At 33.4% G+C, this 21277-nt stretch overlaps 1 protein-coding gene across 2 annotated transcripts in view; it reads right to left on the bottom strand.

Moving 5' to 3' along the window:
* The window catches only part of LOC149540563 (RING/U-box superfamily protein), a 47886-nt gene extending 32947 nt beyond the window's left edge, over positions 1–14939 (bottom strand). For both annotated transcript variants that reach the window (XM_089801642.1, XM_089801643.1), the window contains exons 1-2: positions 14141–14939; positions 13627–13788 (exon numbers count right to left, since the gene is read on the bottom strand). In XM_089801642.1, coding sequence (XP_089657768.1) covers positions 13627–13788; positions 14141–14619 — 641 coding nt within the window. In that variant the 5' untranslated portion in view covers positions 14620–14939. The remainder of the gene's footprint in view (positions 1–13626; positions 13789–14140) is intronic.
* Between the last annotated feature and the right edge of the window lie 6338 nt (positions 14940–21277).

The raw sequence follows: 21277 nt of genomic DNA, 5'->3' as shown, positions 1-21277 counted from the left end.
GGAGATCAAGTAATAAAGTGATAGAAGGACAATTGGAGGGTCTCAAATTGTCAAAGATCAAGATGAAAGCAGAGATAGAGGAATTGAACAAATTTATCAAGCAACTAGTCACTCCACTAGCAACTATTTCCAGTATGTCTGTGACCCAGACTCCTAGTGCAGCTGAAGTGCAAGCCCTCATTTCCCAGCTACAAGAAGATAGACATTAAGGCCAGATTGGTAGAGAATGGATCGAGAGACTTAAATCAGAAGGAGTTTCTCTCATAGATCAAATTGGAAATGTTATCCTCAGACTGGATACAGAAAAGGATAACATATTGTCTAACAGTAATACTCTGGTTGGAAAAAGAGTCAGGTGTGATGAATGCATCTCCCTTTTAAAGATGATTATCCAGATGAAAGCAAAAGAAGCAGTCGAAGCCAAGATTCTAAAGAAAGGAAATGAACCTTTGTTTGAATGGCTCCAAAGTATGCAGTTCAAGCTAGAAATGATCCAGGAAGTTGAGAAGGGACTAAAGGAAACGGAGGGCAAAATAAAGAAGACTCAAGATAGGGGATTTGAGCTTATGAGAGGACTGCACACTGATTCTCAAACTAGTAGTCAAGGAAAGGACCTCATTAGAGTGGAAGTAATGAAAAGTAACTTCTCTACAGTCCTAGATAATCTGTCTGAAGTGGCCTATAGTAGTCAAGACAGAATCACAGAACTCCAGACACTCAGTGGGTGGATACATGTGGCCACGGAAGAGTTGCCGAAGCAATTGAATGCTGTAAAGGAGTTGGCGTGGGAACACTCAAAATGGCTTTTGAGATTCACTAATATACACCTGCCCAATCATGAGGAGTTGATCCCAATAATGGTTGCTGCTAAGTCACATAGAATGAAAACAGAAAAGGGGAAGAAGTCTAAATGATTCATATTATGCCCTCTTTTTGTTTTCCTTTTGTAATTTTGTAATACGACAAACTGGCATCTTGCCATTTGTCATTTTTAGAAGATGAACCGATTAAGCTTCCATTGTAACGGTCATCTCAAAAACTCTATATATATGAATTGAAAAGATTAATGAAAGGTCGGCAAATTTTTGGTGTGAAGTACTTTTTGTTGCAGAGACAATCGAATGGTATTTTATGTCAATCATTTTCCGTTCCAGTTAGTATTGTATTTAGTTCATGTTTTCTCTTTTGTTTGAATTGGAACAAGGGAAGAACAGAGTTCTACCTCCCCTATTTTGAGGCAACGGATGAATGCAATAAGTATTGTTATAGTTCATTCGAAGAGGAACCCTTCCAGCGTTTCCAGTTTATTAGTCATAGTTCAGATTTAAATTAGCTTAGTTCAGCAGTAGTTAATTATGTGGATGGGATTTATGGATTCATAAAACGTGTGGATGCATAAATCTGTTTCAGTGTTAAGAAACTTCTATCTGCCTGAGTTGGATTTTATTTAAGTCTAGCTCGGTTATCCCTCTACTGTTCTCGGGTTAAGAATATACCCCAAAGTAGTTTAGGAAGAAAACAGAATTCATTGCAAATCTATTTTAGGGAGTTGTACCTACCAATTCAGAGGAAAGCTAAAACATCCATAAGGAGCTTTCCAACTGTTTGTGATCAGATATTGTTCCAAATTGGGCATTAAAGAGTAATAATCTAAAAGAACAAATCTGTTTACCAACATAAGGTGATTAGGAGGACTGGAGAGGTTGTTTATGAACTCAAGCTTCCCTTAGGTAGTAAGATTCATAATATTTTTCATGTATACTATTTGAAGAAGGCATTGGGAAACTAGACAGTTGCATCTCCTAAGTTACCACCATTGGACAAATCTAGGAAGTTGGTGCTTCTCCTTGAAGGCACTGCTGATTGGCGCGAGAGAAAAACTAAGAAGCAAAGTAATCCAGGAATATCTAATCAAATGGAAGGATTTACCTCTAGAAGATGCTTTCTAGGAGGGAAAGGAAATTTTGCAACATCCAAACTTGTGATTGCTTGTGGACCCGTAATCTCGAGAAGGGAGGATCGTCATGTCCCTTCTCTAACTGTAGTTCTTAATTCTCCTAATAAGGTTGTAGTATGTTTCTTCTCATACAGGCCATTTTTTCTAAATTTGACAAGTCTTTTGTTTCAATAAGTGGTGGGACTGAATTCACTTAAGTGGCTTCCTATTTTTCAGTCATGGCTTGGGACCAAGTTGAATTAGATAATTTTGTATTTTTCCCTACTTTGTGGATTAATGCTGAGGGATATTCTTTCCCCAATTATTATTGCAAAGTTAGGTTTTGGATAACCAATGTTAGGGTTGAAGGGTTGAGAGTTATATTACTACAATAGAAGGACATGTTTGGGGACTTGTTTATTATGATTTTATATTATCTTTGGTCTGCCCACCAAAACTCTATGCTAAGGACGCAAAACCTGAGCATCAAGCCTTGGATGCTACTCCAACGAAACACTTTTAGCTGCTGCATGCATGTTACAGCAGCATAGGTATGGATATGGAATTGGGTTTCAGTTTCAAAATCACAGTCCACAATTGTTGAGGGTTTGAGAAATATTTGCAAGGATTTCAGAGGTACTCGTTCATACATAGCTGCTATGAACAATGAAGGGTTTGAAACCAGATTTTGGTATTCCTCAACTGTCCAATAAGAATCAAATAGAAAATGCTTTCAATACCTTACTTTTGCAGTTGACAGTTTATGCAATATCTGATTTAATTTGTAAGGTTCTGGTTTATTTGTGAAAAGAAATTAGTCCCAAGCTTGTTTGATCCATTTTTTATAAATATGTTTCAAGTTGACAATATTTTCAATATAATACGCTAGCTGGGCTATTTCAAAAACAAACTGCGAGATACCATGATTTGCTAAGAACTTTTTGTAAATGAGCACTACAACTCAAAACAGACAACAAGATGCCATGAATTTTTGCGGGAAAAAATGACAAAACCCTGAAACTAAAGTTTTCAGATAAAAACCCATAAAGAAATCCCATGCAACTTTGCGAACTAGAGAACCAGAAACAATTTTTTAGGATAAAGTTGAAAAACCAAACAAATAACTGGCACAAATTTTGAGACACAAATCAGTGTACAAAATATCGTTTTAGAGGGAAAAACGGTAAAACCTTTCCAGAAAGCAGAAAGCCTTCCCGAACTACAGAAACATTGACTAGGTCATACAAGAACAAACTCCTAATTTTTAAGGAAAAAAATTATAAACCCTCCCAGAATTCTTTCTAGGACAAAAAACTATTGAAACTCTCTAAAAAAAATTGAAGGGAAAATAGTGTAAAAACCCTTAAACTTTAAAACGCCATTAATGTGCCTAAGAGGGATAATCCTCTTTTGGTTATGGATGCGGTTGCTGTGGCTTGTTGGGTTCCCCCGGATCTTGGATGGATCAAAGTAAACTTTGACAGAGCTTCAAAGGAGAACCTAGGCCTGTCGGGAGTTGGCGTTGTGGCAAGAAATGCAAATAGTTATATTTAGCCATGGAGCAAAGTGAGTCTCAGATGGAACCAATAATCAGGTTGAATGCCTAGCGGCTGTTGAAACAATCTTGTTGGACATCAAGTTGGGGGCTCGAAGAGTTCATCTTGAAGGTGATTCGCAGATCAACGTGAATGGGATTCCATAAGGGGAATTGGACACATGGTATTTGAACAGATATATTCGGCAAATTTCTGCCCTCTCGGGGGAAGTGGAGGAATTTTGGGTAACTCATGTTCCTAAAGAGGCCAATTCCTTGCCTGACAAACTATCTAAAATAGGTGCATCGAGGTCACCAAATGACAACTTTGAACTTTTTGAAGATTTCGGCTCAATTGATCCAAAGGACTTATATTTTGTTTACAAAGATACAAGTTATTGGATTTGTCACATGTTGGGTGGTATGTGAAATGGTGGAGGCAGTCTTCATTATTTGGCATGTGTATAATTCAGTCTGTATGTGTCTGGCAAGCGTGTGTGAGCTAGATGTAATTGAAATGATGCGCATTCATTTAAACACTCTGTTATGGAGGCTTTGACGGTAGTTTATAATGGCCTTTTCATCTATGTTTTTGCCTATGCTTTTGAACTTTGAGAAGAGTGCGTGAGGACTGGTGATTGCTAGGTGTGCGCAATGGAACCAAATTTTTCCTTGCAGACGCCAAGCCAAATTCTGTTGTTTCAAGAGCCAATCACTGTAAAAAGGCTTAGCAATGAAGATACATTTCGGGAGGCTATTTTTTTTTATCTTCAGGGATGATTATTTGGTCCATGACTACACCCTTGTGTTGAAGTATAGCATCAGTCGAAGTGATATATTCATTACATTGAGTATTTGTATTCATGATTTTTATGACCATTGTTTTATGTTTCATATTACTGATAAGAACATATATATATATATATATATATATATATATATATATATATGTCTATTTATTTATAAATGACTTTACCTAACTAATTGGGCTCTTCTAATCAGAAGAGACTATTATGTTATGAAGTTCTTGAATGTAATTGTTTTACCTCCACATGATTGTCGATTGAGAAGCAAACTAATTGTATTTGCTTATTCACCGACAGTGATCAAGTTGGGACGTGACCCTATGTGGCCTTTGGCCAAGTAGAGTCATGTCTTTATGGGTCATGACTTTGTTATAGCTTCTGTCGGTTTGATTTTATCATGAGATATCTCATTGATGGTATATTATATATAGTATGCATTATATATTATTATATTATAATATTATAATATTATTATATATTATTATATAATAATATTATAATATTATAATATTATTATATATTATTATATAATAATATTATAATATTATAATATATTACATATATGGTTAATATATTAATATTATGCTTAAAGGTGTGTTATACATATAGTTATTTTTTAACTAATGATGATTAAAATATAGGGACATGTCTCTTGTCTCCTCCTCTCTTATATATGAGATCCAATCTACATTTGAAAAGCATCTATCACATTGGCAATGTTACTGCATTTGCAGAAATGATCCTAGAAAATCAACACCTTGATCCAATATGGACATTTTGACCCTCTTTCTTGCATTAGCATTGATGGTGGGAGGGGGAAAAGAGGAGATCCTACATTGGCATGAGCCTGTCTAGAAGCAAAATGGGTTGTGGGTTTGGAGGATGTGGTGCATAGGACTGAAATTGGGGTCGGGTTGCACATGGGTCAAGGCCCGTGGAGGTTGATTGGTGATGGTGATGGTGAGCTTCAACCTTGGTTGGTATGGTCGTCAGCTAGCCTTGTAGCAATGCATTTGCCTTTTGCCGAGAATTGGTGGTTTTTGTTGTTGGAGTGTTTACAAACAAGGGAGCATGCTAGATTGGCAAGCCTAAATGCCAAGCAACGAAGGAAGGTTGCACCAATTTGGTCATAGGCTCCAATTGACGAAGATGGGCACCTGGTGGCTTATCAATAGCTACATGTGCCTCAAAAAAGCAGTGGTTGCCAAAGTGGTCTGGGTCCTCAATCAAGTGGCCGAGATGGGGTGGTTGTGGGGATCGACATTTCATTTATTGAAGATCATAGAAGTGTTGCAGAGATGAGGAGCAATGCTCCAGTGGCAAGTCTACATAGCAAGGAGGGAATTCAAAATTTCACCTAGGAGCAAGTTACAGCTGATTTCACTGAAGGAAGGGTTAGTTGTTAATGGGCCCAGTTTTTGTTCAAGGTTTTGGGGCCTAGCGTTTTGTGGTCAATCCAATGTATGTAAAAGAAGAATGTAATGTTTAGATAGTTTGGGGTTAAGAGTCTTTGGGGAGATCCTTTGGTCATTATGTGACAATCTCAATATATGTGTCTTCTTTTGATTATCAATATAATACTCTAGTTATTGATCAAAAAAAAACCATGAACTTTAAAAAAATCATTTCGACTAAAAAACCAACAAGCATAAATCCATATGTCGGATTTGTCTGAGAATTACAAAAAACCCTAGTCAGGTATAATAATTTGCAAATTTGGCAAAGTGGGTCAATGGGGTTTTTCAAAATTTAGCAAATTTTGAACAAAAAATTCAAGCCTCTTTTGATCTAGAGTTTTTTCCAAAAAAAATTCAATTCATAAAAAATAGTGAGTGTTTTGAATATGTTGCAGCATTTTTGTGGAGGATTTTCAAGGATTTGGTGGGTCGTGGTTGAGGGCTTCCTGTGCTCATCGCAACCCTTTCTATTGACATCCATCTTTTAGGAGAACTTGAACATTTTTCCAGTATTTCTACTACAGATCGATGTTCATTTTTGCTCTCTTGAGCCCTTCAAAACCCATTTGTTTACCATACGGGGTAAACGGTTTACTAATGTATGCAGACAATAGACAAGAATATGCAACATTGAAGTACTACTTTTTTTATTATTCGCATATATGCCGAAGAGATAACTAGTGCTTCCAATGATGATTACAACAATGATCCAAAGTTGTACATATACCATCCCGAAGAACCTTCCCGAAGGGGCCCGTTGGCTACATAACAATTACTGACGAGATCAACCCATCGGCTACACAATATTTACTGACGACATCAACCCATTGGCTACACAATATTAACCAACGACACCATGCTCTTTTGTCTGCATGCAATTTGTATAGACGTGCTGCTATGTTTTTGACATGAGATATTGTTTGTGCCAGTGACATCTTCTTTTTATGCAACAAGTTTTTGCAAACCCCAGGACATCCATTTTTCCAGTATCTTTCCACATGACTTCTCATATTTATAATTTCATGATGGCTTCTGCAGGCCACATGCATTTCTCTGAGCGACTTTCCACACCTACATTTGATCTAAAGGCACAAGACACACATTAGTGGTGTTTCTGCAGATCGCCATTTTAGACGTGATTTCCACCCAGTTTTTGCCCGCATTTTGGCCGCTTTTGTTGCTAAAGTTTCTAAGTTATATTATGAAAAATTTATGAATTTGTTATTAAACAGAGATCATAAATGATCTATATATACAAGTATACCCAAGAATGTTTCTATAACAAACAAAGAGAGAAATAAAAACATTTTGAAGAGAGAAAGAGAGTTTCCATGTTGAACAGAGAGAGAATATGGAAACATAGAAGAGTGACCATTAGAAATAGAAGTAAACCTACCGAATAAAGAGAAAAAATAGAGATATTTAGCTCTAATACCCTACCTTAATGGTCAATCCAACTTCAAAACAAAAAAAATAATGCCGGAGAATCCTCAAAAGGCGTAAAAGGCAGCAAACTCGAGCTGATTAGTGAGCTCTACATGTTCCCAAGACGAATCTTGCTTTGTGATAGCATTAACTATGTTAGGACGAATCTCGGTACCCAAGACAAGTGCCTCAAGGCAACGGTACTTGAAGATCGTCAACATTCTCTGCTTCCAAGTGTTGTAGTTATTTTCGTTGAATCGTTGACTGCCTTCCAAGAGAAGATTGGTGAGAAATGCCATGACACATTAGAAATATTGCAAAAAATATTGACCATTAGAAATATTGCTTTGTGATAGCATTAACTATGGTAGGACAAATCTCAGTACCCAGGACAAGTGCCTCAAGGCAACGGTACTTGAAGATCATCATCATTCTCTGCTTCCAAGTGTTTTAGTTATTTTCGTTGAATCGTTGACTACCTTCCAAGAGAAGATTGGTGAGAGATGCCATGACACATTTTTTATGCAAAAAAAACGTGAATATTTGAAAAGGCACGACCTTCAAGGCAAATTGACAAAAGACTCGAAAAAAAAAGGACATCCAAAAGAGAGCTCGAAAAACCCAAAAAGAATTTGAAATTAGATTCTAAATCTGTTGGCTTAAAAATTGAGGCACAAAAAACAATGCACCATGAAAAAACAAAAACTCACCTAGTTGAGATTTGCAAAAACCAAGAATTTGCAAAAGGTTTTTTAAAACAGCATGTTAAAAGAGTTTTGAAAAAAAACCTAGCCATTTTTAAAAAACAAAAAAATGACATATTTGACTATAAAATGATGGAAAACGAAACTATTCTAGCCGGAAATCAATGACAAAGGGTTGTAAAAACCCTTGACGTCGCCCCTTGGAAAAGATGTGCATAAGAAACAAGTCAAAAATGCCCCCAAAAAAAGGAAGTGATATTGCAAAAGAAGGGGCTCACAAAAAAATTTCAAGCAGACCAAAAACACCAAAAAGTTCATCGTTTTTCAGAGGATGTTGGTCGCATAGGCAAGGGAAAGGGAGATGATGCACGAGCTACAAAAGAAAAGCCTCCTAGAGAAAGAAATAATACAAAAACTCTAAACAAATTTTAGAAAATATCCCTACAAACAAAAGTTTTAACACACCCAGGCAAAGGATGTTAAAAGACTTATGAGTCTAAAAATTTCATGAAGAAATTAAAGATTTTCAAAACCTATTTTGAAAAGCATATCATAAAATTTCAATCATGAAATAATTATTTTTCAAAAAAAAAAAAGCTTTGATACCATATTATGGTAAAATAATGAATGTGTTATTAAACAGAGATCATAAATGATCTATATATACAAGCATACAAAAGAATGTTTCTATAACGAACAAAGATAGAGAAATCGAAACATTCTAGAGAGAGAGATTTTCCATATTAAGCAAAGAGAGAATATGGAAACATAGAAGAAGAGTGACCATTAGAAATAGAAGTAATCTACAGAAGAGAGAGAAACAAAAATAGAGATATTTAACTCTTATAAGCTATGGGTTTGTGATCTCTATTTTTTCTAAACTCTGATTATCTACGACCTAGGGTTTCTAGGTCTTTGAACCCACAAATGTTTGCCTTGGGATTGGTCACTTGAAATTTGTGCCTTGTGCAATTTGTTGGGCTTCCATAACTTTTTCCCCTTAAAACAATTCGGCATGAGCTTATTATTTTTTCCCTTAAGAAGATCTAGATAGGTTTTATAATTTTCTTTCCATAAAAAATTATTACTTTTTTCCTTGAAAATTTATTGTATGTTTTTATTTTATTTTTTTGTAAAAAATTATGTACAGTTTTGACTAATTTCACCTCAAAAAATGTGTCTGGTTTTTTCAACTTTTCTCCTTAAAAATTGAATTTAGGTTCCATTATTTGCCAAGTTGTTTGTTCTTGTGGGATTTTGTTTATTGGTTGTTTATAATTTATTTCCACAAAAATTATGTCAAGGGTTCCAGTTTTAAGGTTTTTATCATTTTTTCCTAAGTTGTCAGTTCAGATTCTAGTACTGATGCAGGTTTGAAATTCGTCCAAATTTTTTTGGTTTTGGGGTTGGTTTCGGATTCATTTTGGGTGCGTCCGAACAATTTTTTTTCTAAAATGTGCGTGCGTGCGTGTGTGTGTGGTGTACATATATATGCAGCAGCAAATAAGTTCATACACAAATGGAGGCAAGTAGTCTTTCTTTCTATTCACAAATGCACGAATGACATATAAAACAATCCTTTTGGTCTTTTTAGTGGTCACTTTTAGGGTTGGAGGGTCAAATTAAATTAGCAAAAAGCTTTTATGAATTTTTTTAAACGATGTTTTCAGTCAAATTCGTCCGAATTTTCTTAGACAGTTCTTTTGAGAGAGTTTCAAGCAAATTTACCTGGCTGTGGTAGAATTTTGAGCGAATCCGAAACAAACCCAACTTTGCAACGAACTGACTTTCAAATACCACCTTCCACAAGCAATTCCGGTAACTTAGTTTTTTGGGATAATAAAGTTTTAGGGTTTTCTCAGGGAATGTGGCTTCTTGCAGTTTTTCATTATGTTGGACATTTCCAAAAGTTTTGCAGAATCAAGCAGGTCTCAACAGCAGGCTCATTTTTCGAAGTGCTCAAACAAGAAGGGGGCAGCCTTCTCTATGCGTCCATGACCAAAAAGGGGCAGCTTTCATGCATCCATGACCACAAGGGAACAACTTTCTAGACATTTGTGACCAAAAGACCTACAAGTTGTCTTTTGTAGGGTTGTTAGAATGATAATTAAAGGAGGATATTAGAATATTTTAAATTCTTTTAATATTTTAGTTTCTTTTACTATTTTTAGCTAGTTTTTTCAATTCTTTTGTTAATCGTCATTTCGATGTTTTATTTATTATTTAATTTTAGTCTTCTATTTTTAGAAGAAGTAAACTTCAATTTGAAACTATTGTAAATTGCTATAGGCACCTGTTCAATCAATTAATTCAAGCAAGCAATTTTTCCAATGATATCTCATTCGCCAATTTCTGACACTGTATGCCCAAATTATGCAAAAAGAAAAACAATAGCTTTTAGGACAGGGTTTTAAGCACCAAGAGAGTAGTACCATAGCTAACATTACTATGATGCCATGTTGATATCATTAAGAGATGATCAAAATACGTTTTGGTTTGAAAATATTCCTGTATAGTCAAAAAGAATTGTTGACTAGTTGGATGTTGCCAGCTTTTTAGCAATATGGTTTTCATGTAACTGAGAAAAGTTTGTAACAGTAATAGCCTCTGTGCAAGCATAACAATGTTGTTGACTAATAGATATGAAGCTGCTAAGGGGAGCATATGGTACAAAAACTTAGCCTAAAGGTAAGGACCTAAGGTCGACTAGTTAATGACAATAATGATGTTTTTAAAAAAAACTTGCGAAAAAGCCAAAAGACCAGTTGCTTCTTTTTAAAATATCGCCAGGTTTTTCTTGATTTGACCACTATTTATAAAGCTTTGCTGGAAATAATTCGAACTGGTGCAAGACCTACAGAGATCTAATGATGACTATACACCTGTTTGCCTCAATATCATGTAGCCCATAAAATAAAATAAAAAATTTTAATAGTCCACTTTCAGCATTTGGGAAAAACAATTTTACAATTGCTGAGCATTTTGGACCCACAGCTAATGCCCATTTTGCTCTGGACTGTGCTATTTTTTTCCTCAAGGCCAAATCTCTCAAAGAAATGGACAAGGAATCACAAACCTGGTGCTTTAAGACCATGTAAGTGGCAATAGTGAGTTTTGATACCATGCTGGAGTTGATTGTTGAACCCCATAGCTTTTAGAAATCACCTACAACCAAACTACCACATAAAGAAAAAAGTAAATGATGTGTATGCAACAAAAATAATTTCAATACACATCAGTTTTAAAAGGATTGGATAGGAGCCGGGACAATTAAAATATTGAATAAAGAGTCCTTATAAAAGGAACAAGCAAAAAGCAACTGTCTATGAAACCCTATGTGAGGATTAAATAATAAATTAGATTATGACAAATGTCTTGATCCTATAATGAGATAAAAAAAGCACATGACATAAAAATAAATAAGCACTTCCCGAGATTAGCTTAAGTGTAATAAAGTAAAAAGGAGGCCTAATTAGAGTCAACTAATTAGCTGATTTTCAGATTTTATGCTACATCAACTCTAAATGCATTAGTTTGATCGATAAAAAGGGAAAATGAAGAGAACTTTCAATAACTGGTAATTTTTTGAGGAAATACCAATTTACTTAGTTACCGATTCGGGATACGAATCCGATTCGGGCACATGAATCAGATCCGTGGATTCGTGATTTTTTTTTTTCCCAAATAGGATTTGTGGAGGATTCGTGAATATATATATATATATATATATATATATATATATATTACTGATCTTGCCCCAAGCCCCAACTAGGAACAGATGTTAATATATATATATATATATATATATATTACTGATCTTGCCCAATCCCCAACTAGGAACAGATGTTTATATATATAGATATACACTATATTATGTATATCTTTCTCAGTTTTTAGTATATATAATGCATAAAAGGGTCATTTTAGCACTAGAAAGCAAAAAAATATATTTTAAAAAGTCATATAACTTAGACTCACTTAAACCTGTCGATCCTTGAGGATTCACGCTGGATCCTTGAGGATTCGTGCCTGGGTTCGTGCAGATCCGGGCAAGATCCTTGTTTTACACAGTGGATTCGTTCAGATTCATGCAGGCACGAATCCGGATCCGAATCGGACCCAAATCTGGATCCGGCCTCTAGGGCACAAATCCGGTAACTAAGCCAATTTATAATTAATTTAGCTTCAGAGTTCCTTAAAAAAAAAAGAGGATGCTATTATGAAAGCCCTAAATCCTCTCTAGTCATTATATTGATCCATCAACTGCCCTTGATGATTTGCATTCAGAAAGTCTTTACTATATATGCAAAGAAGTGAGGCCTCAAATACAAAAATTCAAAGGTTCACTTCACATGATCAAAATGGAAGCGGAAGAGTATGCTGTAATTGCTCGTAATCAAAAGGAATCGATACATGTAGAGGAGAAAATCTGGATAGAGAAGACCTAAACAACAAAGACCAAAGACTATTGTGTCCCCTGTTGCTCTTTTCTTATATACCCAATACCACACTGACACAAAAAATCCAAGTAAAACTGTGCTGATCTCAGTTTTTCTAGCAGCGCTCATAACTATTTCATATGAGTGCAAATGAATTATCCAAAGGCTGAAATTGCAACTGCACATGATTGCTTGGCAATTTTAAAAAATTAAATTGTATACAATGCACTCCAGTGCAGGAAAAACGGAATCAGAAAACAAACACATTTTATTGCAATTTTTTAAAGAAGAAATACTAAAACTGCCAAACCAACTTTGAAAAATAATATTCTATGACCATGACAAATACATAAACATTAGATAAGAAATCAATTAATGAACATATCTTTGAATATAAGAAAGAATGCACTCGATATACATGCTTCTTTTCAAATATATACATTTCCACAATCCAGAAAAAATGCATTATATCCATTACCTCATAAACAAGGATATTGAAATCAAGTCAATATCAATTATAAAATTGACATGGCTGCCCCATGAAGGCTCATTTCTATCCATCGCATGTTATGAAGGCTCATTGCTACAATGTAAAAATCGTTAAACGTGCCACCTCAACAAGGGCAAAATTGAAACTGATCACTACGGGATTGCTATAATAATAAAAGATAGCAAAATTTTATCATTCCAATTTACAACTGCATCTATGCATGGCTCATAAAGATCTATATAGTCCTCCTACATACTAAATGAAATAAAAGCTAGATGGAAACCCATAGAAAATATGGTAGGATTTCTTTGTGAATTATTGAGTGATCAGCATACATTTTGAAACATTAAAGGCAATATATAGCAGTATCCAGAAATTTTCTACAAAATATTTAACCTCATTACTGTAGAATAATATCAAACACATCACAAAGCTACAGCAAAATACATAGACAAAGTCATATCTGATGAATTGTAGTAGGAGAAGCTTCAAACAATAAAGGGGAAAACAAATATGGTGTATTATTAGTTAATATGCCAACAATGGGTATTACAATCTAACAAAAAATAGTAGGTATTCTACACGTATTCTGGCAATCCAGTTAAGTATCGTGGCTAAGTATTTCATTGTCATGAGTAGGTATGCAAAACACAGAACCAAAAAGTAAATAAATGTTAGTGTGACAAAGATTGACCTTTTTCTTTCACTAATACAGGTTTAAAATCTTATGAATGTGGTCCAAGATTTTCCAAAATACAATACCCAGCATCCGTAACTTCAGGCAAGAATATTATCGAAAAGGGGAAAATATGTTATTAAAGCACTAGAAAGTTACTTGGCTCGCCATCTAATGGCCCTTTCAGCAGCACGCTCTTCTTCAGTCCTACGCTTCTCCAGAGATGATATAAATCTGGAATTCCCAAAATTACGCCGTCGTGGTAATGGCCTTGTGCTCCTTTGACTACCCAAATTTTGCCATCTTGCTTGCTGTAACGTTCTGTTTTAAGATTCAAAAAACCCTCTTCTCAAACCTCAAGCTCACATCAGGAGAATAATTAGAACGGAAACTAACGCAACAAAATTTATATATCTTCTCCACTGAATCAAAAAAATCAAAGGTGATAAACAGGTCATTTTCGGTTTCCTCTATGAATGGCAAATCCCATATAAATTAATTAGAAAATTAAATTTATTTTCCCAAGTCAAAGAAAACCCAACAGAAATCAAAATCAATGGACGAATTAGGGCAACTTAATGTTGTAAAACCGGGTTTCGTAGTGTAGACATTAAGAAAATAATTTATAAGCATAAAACTTACAACAGTCCAGTAAAAGACCTAATAAGCTCACCTATGATAATCCCTATTGTTTCTGTCAACAGATGTCTGGGGTTTTTCCCGCAAGCGCGATAGACGTATCTCTTTGTACTTGTGGGATCCTTCTACATCATAAAACCAACCGTCAAAACTGCGTTTACAGAGCGGACATTTGCGTTGCAGTGAACTCCATGTCTCGATACATTTCAAGCAGAATTTATGCAAACAAACAGTGAGAACGGCCAACTGTGATTGATGGAAGTCTCCCAGGCATATTGGGCATCCGTGTGAAGATGCTTTTGAAGACGTATTACTCTGTTTGAGCTTCTTCTCCTGTCGCTCGGTTGAATGATCTCTTTTTTGGTCCATTATTTTACGTTTGGATCTATCTGTTTCATTTACAATCAAAGGAGAATGAGAGGAAGAGGAAGCAGAGGGGGAAAATATCCAAACCTTGAGAGAAGGCATCCACACAAAGTTGTGGGAGGAATTGGGCTTCTCCGTCTTAGGCATCTTATCTCCGACCTCACAGAATTCACAATTTGATACGGCATGGACAGTTCTTCAACCGTTTTATTCGCATTATCAAGAAGCAGAATAGTCCTCTTCACATTTCCCGAACTCCGTAATCAAGGGTCTTCCAAGAACCAGAGACGCAGAGACATCTGTGGCTGGTTAACGTTACAAGACGTAGTAGGAGGAAACAGATGTGGTCGAGCTATGTTTTGTTTTGGTTTTTCGCAATCGAATTCGAATGAATGAACGAGAATGCAGGAATTTTAATGACTTCTACGATTGGAAATAAGAGGTATTTTTTTAAGTTCATCATTTTTACCTATTTGTTTTGGGGTTTTCTATATGACGATAGGGATTAGGCTCTCAAGTGTGCTACAATTAAATCTTTTATAATTCTAGTTTTTATTTTTATTTTTAAATTTGATTTTGTAATTTTTTTAAAGTACAAGTTTTTTATCATTAGTCTAATTGAAGATGAATGAATGAATGAAAGATTTTAATAACATATACAAGACAAAAGTAGTATATGGGACCCTCAAAAAAAGGCACACTTCAAAAATGTTGTTTAAGAGTGGGTTTTGATTATTTGGTTGGTTGTTATGTCTAGCTGTGTTTCTTTAAATAAAGTACTTAGTCTATGGGACCCTCAAAAAAACACACTTTTAAATCAAGATGTAAAAGAAGGAATGCCTTTTTAAGACCATAAAATGTGATAAGGGCAAATGTTCATAATTTCAAATATTAATGATGGTTTTCATCATGAAACCAAGCATAGAAAGACAAAGAATGATGTCTTTCGAAAAAATCGAGACTAGGGTATGCCCCTTTTAAATATGTACTTTGTATAAAACTTCGGTCCTGGGCTAGACTGAAGGTTTTCTTCTTCGTTCTTTCCTACCAGTGCCTATTTGAATGGAGATACTTGTAATTTTATTTTATTTTATCAATATAATCCAAAGGCTTTGATCGTTTACTAATTTTAAGAAAATACACACACACACACACACACACACTCCAAAATTGTTGTTCAAGAGTGGATTTTGATTACTAGGTTCATTGTTATGTCTAGTCGTGTTTCTTTAAATTAAGTACTTAATTGTCTAGTTTCAAAATATCCTCATAGCTGGGGCAGATGTCACCATATGTTGGGTACTCAGTGATAAAATGTTGTTCTATCCCTATCACTTCCATGAAGCAAAATAGACATATTCTCTTTTCCCATTCTTCCTTGGGTATAATCTATCTGTCAATTCATATCTCAAATGGTGAGAACCAGTTCTATGTCGTGTTATAAGAGTTTTTCCTCCTATTTAATATTTTCTCTTATGTATGTTTACTTTTGTGATCTCTTGTAGGGTTGAATTCTTTGATATAGTAGGCTTTTTTGTGCCCATATTGTTTTGACTGTGTGATACTCCTAAATTTTTCTATCACACATTTATTTATTTCTTCATTGTTATCTATACATTCAAGTATATTAAAATAAAAAATCGTTTATTTGATGTTTTGCTTCACCCACATATTCTTTCTTCTATCTACTCTTTCCCCCGTAAGCAATTTAAGTCAATGATGTTTTTCTGTGCTTTGATTTATTTTTTATAGATAGCTTAACAATCAAACCAGTATACAAGCCTCTAAAGGGAAGATTTGTGTTTCCAACTATAGGGTAGGAAAATGGGAGCATCAAACCACTACATTAATAAAGAGGAAAGACCAAGATCCACGCCTTAGGTTAGGTTTGGTTAACACAAAAGGAAGTATCAATGCAAAACCTAATGCAAAAGTGATGAATAACTTGAATTTATTTCTCTCTCTCACCTCCACCTTAAGAGGATTTAAGTATAAAGATATGCAATATAGAACTGAGATATAAAGATGTGACAAAAAGGTAAAGTATATAGAAATGAAGAGAGGAAGATGATATACCTTGTGAAATACAAGCCTAAAAATGAGCTATCAAACGACCTTCAAAGGGTTGATTACTGCTACTTGAACTAAAAACTACATTATGGAAAAAACCCAAAAATCTTTCAATGATTTGTCAAGAGTGGCCTAGGTAATCAGGAGCAAAATGGGACATCAAGGGTGCATTATGACCCTAGTTGGCCATGTGTGATGCTCATTATAATTTCCTAATTCTAAAGAAAGTCGAAAAGGGTATCAAGATCTGTAATTTATTCATTGATCTGAGATCTGAAACCTAAAAAATAAAGGATTTGTTTATTTTTTGTTGTGGGGGTTTGCCTCAGTCAAATACCATTTTAGGAATTAACCTTATACTAAAACAAAGATAGAATGCTAGAAAGTAGTAGTGATGATCTAACATAAATGCAATGTAAATATATGAATGTGCTCTTGAATTTGGAATGTAATCAAGTGTGTAGATGTAATATAGCCTTGGGTCAACTTCAAAAACTCTATAAAGGAGATCAGAGTGAAATAAAAAACCTTCGTGATTGATTGCTCTTGAAATCTGCCTTAAGAATGAATGTAGATCTTTGGGAGGATGAATGTCTAAGATGCAATGAAGGATCTTGAATGTATGAAGGTAGATCTTGAATGTTGAAATGTAATGGAAGATCTAGCATAAACTCATTCGATAACTTATATACCTGAATCATTGATCTTCAATGAAGAGATAGCTTGAATGTCTTGAATGCTTGAAGAATTCTTGAGAGCTTGAGAGCCTAAGGGCTTCAATACTTGATTTGATTGATGGATGAGAAATAGAGAAAATAAAAGGGTTTATATAGAGCTTAAAATTAACTAACTCCCATAGGCCAATCTACCTAGGAATTAACACCTCGAAGGTATCTGAATATGAGACCCAAGGAGGAGACCCAAAATAGGTCTCAATCAAGGGTGCACCATACCCATAACAACCAAGTTCCAAAATCTTTAGGATCCCGTAACTAGTCCCAAATCTCTAAAATTTGAGGTGTAGTTGTTTTAGTGTTGAGAGCAGATTCCAAGTGGCTAAATGAAGTGAAGGGAGGACCTAGGTGAGTAGATTCTACCTCAATCTTAATACCATGAAAATAGGAGCTTTAAAGAGGATCTATTAGGTTTTACCCCATTTCCACATAGGAGAAAGGAAAGACAAGGGAAGAAAGGAGAAAGATGCAAACAAATGATGAAATCTCCTTAAATGGGTACTAAATCATCATTAAATTGAGGTGATTCCAATTTAAGATGGTGCACAAACAATAATATCTCGTAAGGGATAACAATTTTAATTTTGAGGTTTTTGATGATTGGATGTTTTTGGATTCTCTCTACTTGACTCCATTTTTTCTAATCTAATTCATTGCTTCCCAAAATCTCACACCTATAAAGGACCATTCAACTAACCAACAAACCAAAAAACATCTTATTACTTTCGTAGCCCTATAGCTTTGCAATTTTACAATTTTGCAAGGAATATAGTGTTTTATAGCCTCCTTGAATTTTTGCTTTAGTGCACATTTCTAAATTGAATTTGTTGTGAAAATTGATCCCAAGATAATTGTACTCATTGTAGTGCCTGCCCCTAGTTCGCATTTCTGTTATTTTTGTCGAACTCTTTTAGGCTAATTTTATGTTTAATGATTAGCAGTATTGTTTGGTGATTATCAGATATTGTCTTAGATTCAGTTGATTTTTACTCTATATTTCATATATGCATGATGATTATACAATGTTTTCAGATATTGATGGTTTATTATCACATGTGCTTTCTTATGGATACTTACCCCATACTGCATGTGTATGGTGTGCGTGTTTGTTTCTTTATGTATGGTGTTTTTGATGTGGTTAAGGAAGGGAGTCGTAGTCACCTGCTAGTCGGGATCTACACGATGCACCACTTCCTGCCATTGTCTGTTTAGCTTAGAATATTGTGTTTGTACATGCATGGATTTTATACAGGTTGCAGGTACCGGGTATCGACTTCCTTGAATTGCCAGGATGAGCGTACCCTATCGCATTATCTCAATGGTAAGAGAGGGGAGATAAACTCTTAAGTCCAAATCCTAAACCCTTTAGCCAATTGTCCTAATTGATAATTAGGGCAAGTATCTGAGTCAAGTACCCTCCGAATGCATCAAATGATGTTATTTCGTGATTATAACCCTTTTGTTTGATTTAGTATGTATTTTTCTATGATGGGTTTTCGTATGTTGCTTTATGAGTCCTTGATGTATTTTCTATTAATTAAGTTTAATTAAAAGGATTAATTAATGATTTAATTTAATAAAAAATTATTATGATATTTTAATATTTAATTATATTTAATTAATTGAGAAATTAGTTAAATAAAAAAAATTAAATTTGGAGATAAAAATTTTAAGTATAATTTTAGAATGTGATAATATTTATTTAATTTAATAATAATATATATTTAGAGTTCATTTTTAAATAAATGCTAAATATTATTATTAATTGAATTAATAAATATTTTATCAATTAAAGTTTCTTAAATAAATTAAAAGTGGAAAAGATATTAAATTATTAAAGGTTTCTAGATCGCATGATCTAAGCATGAGTTTAAATATAAAAGAAATTAATTAAAAAGATTAATTAATGATTTAATTTAATAGAAGATTATTATGATATTTTAATATTTGATTATATTTAATTAATTGAAAAATTAATTAAATAAAAAGGAATTAAATTTGGAGATAAAAGTTTAAGGATAATTTAGAACATTATAATATTTATTTAATTTAATAATAATATATTTAGAGTTCATTTTTAAATAAATGCTAAATATTATTGTTATTTAAGTTAATTAAATATTTTATCAATTAAAGTTTCTAAAATAAAGTAAAAAGTGAAAATATATTAATTATTAAAAGTTGTAAGATTGCATGATGCGAGCATGTGTTGAAAATAAAGAAATTAATTAAAAAGATAAAATAAGAGAAAATTATAATGTTATTTTAATTTCATAAAGTGCGCATGGGTTTAAAAGTAATAAAGATTAAAAATAGAAGTCAAGTGGAAAAATTAAATAAAGTTAGTTAATGATTCATTTAATATGCATTAAAAAGATAAAGTAAAAATTAATAAGAGATAATTTTGAGTTAACTCAGTTGAGCAAAGAGTCCTCTCGGGTGAACGCACAATTAGTGCCCTGATTTGAGGAGAAGACTCCTTATCACAACTTTGGGGGTTCATTTTTGGGGGACACGAATTTGGACCGTGAATTTTGGAGACAGGAATTTTGGAGAGAGTTTTTGGAAGCAAATTTCAGAAGGAGAATTCTAGGAAGGATTTTCAGAAGAAAGTTATTGAAGAGAAGCGAGTCCTCTTACAGTTTTGGGGATTGCATGTTAGCATCAGGTTCAGGTAGGGTCTGGTATCTTGACCCTTAATTGATTTAAGAAATTTAATATGTTCTGTCTACTTCGTGATTGTAAGAACTTGTCTTCTCAAATGTGTGAATTATTCGTTCTAGATCTGTTGCTATTCGATTTCATCTGTAAATCTAGATTGGAAAACTATTTAGAAAATCTCATTCGTAGGTAAAAAAGGGAATTTGGATTATATCGGGGTTTCGTTTGAATTAAAATTGAATTGAATGGAAATAAAAATCTCAGAACGAAATTCGATTGGTTCGATTTATTTTTCTATCAGATTAAATTGTAATCTTTAAAAATAAAAATAAAAAAAATAATGAAAATAAAGAAATAAATAAATAAAATAATAATAATAATAATAAAATAAAATGTTCATATTTATAATAATAATAAATCATATATCATTAGACCTTAAACAAGATTGAAAGGTATTGTTTATTAAAATTTGATATATTTAAAACTTTTTGTAAAACATCATTTTAATGACAAAGTATTGTTTTTAAGAAACAAAACAATATATATATATTAAATATTGGTGGGGGGGTCGTTGACCCACACCCCTACCAACCTATCGCCACGTTTCGCAGTGTGTACTGCTGCGGCAGCAGTACCGCTGCGATAGCAAGTACTGCTGACGCAGTAGTACCCTGCGCGGCAGTATGCATGAGTGGGCAGTGATTTATTAAATCGCTTATAACTATTGTTTTATTAAAAAACTTTATGCCCTTTGGAAATTAAATAAAATAATAATTCGATTTTGTTATAAGTTTTAATAAATAAACTTGAAACTATTTTATATAAATTTTAAAATATTAATTATAATTTTATTAATAATTTTTATTATAATAACTTTATTATTATTTTAATAATAAGTTTTATAATAATTATTAAAAGGTTTAAACTATAAATTTTAGTTGTTAATTAATTAAGTTAATTAACAATAATATATATATATATATATATATTGTTTATTAAGAAATTTGTTAATGATTGTTGATTAATTAATTAATAATTATTATTTAAAAAATATATATATAAATTATTAATTTAGAAATTTGATTTTTTTTTAATGGGTATGGGTTCATTTTTTTTATATATAGTTAATTATTGTTATTATTTTAATAATTTAACAATGATTATTATTACTTTTAGGCAGTGATATAATTAATTATAAGAACGGGTTAATTCGTTGGGGGCAAACTATGAAACTTAGTTATTTGAAACATACGTTAATATGCAAACTGAATCCTCTACTTTTAACTCGATAATATACTTTCAAATCCAATCTATGAGACTTTGATGTTTTCTATGTGTTC

This window comes from Cupressus sempervirens, chromosome 9 (assembly GCF_028749045.1).
Source record: "Cupressus sempervirens isolate cs-2001-9-10 chromosome 9, ASM2874904v1, whole genome shotgun sequence".
In the NCBI taxonomy this organism is placed as follows: Eukaryota; Viridiplantae; Streptophyta; class Pinopsida; order Cupressales; family Cupressaceae; genus Cupressus; species Cupressus sempervirens.
This window is presented reverse-complemented; position numbering and strand designations above follow the sequence as displayed.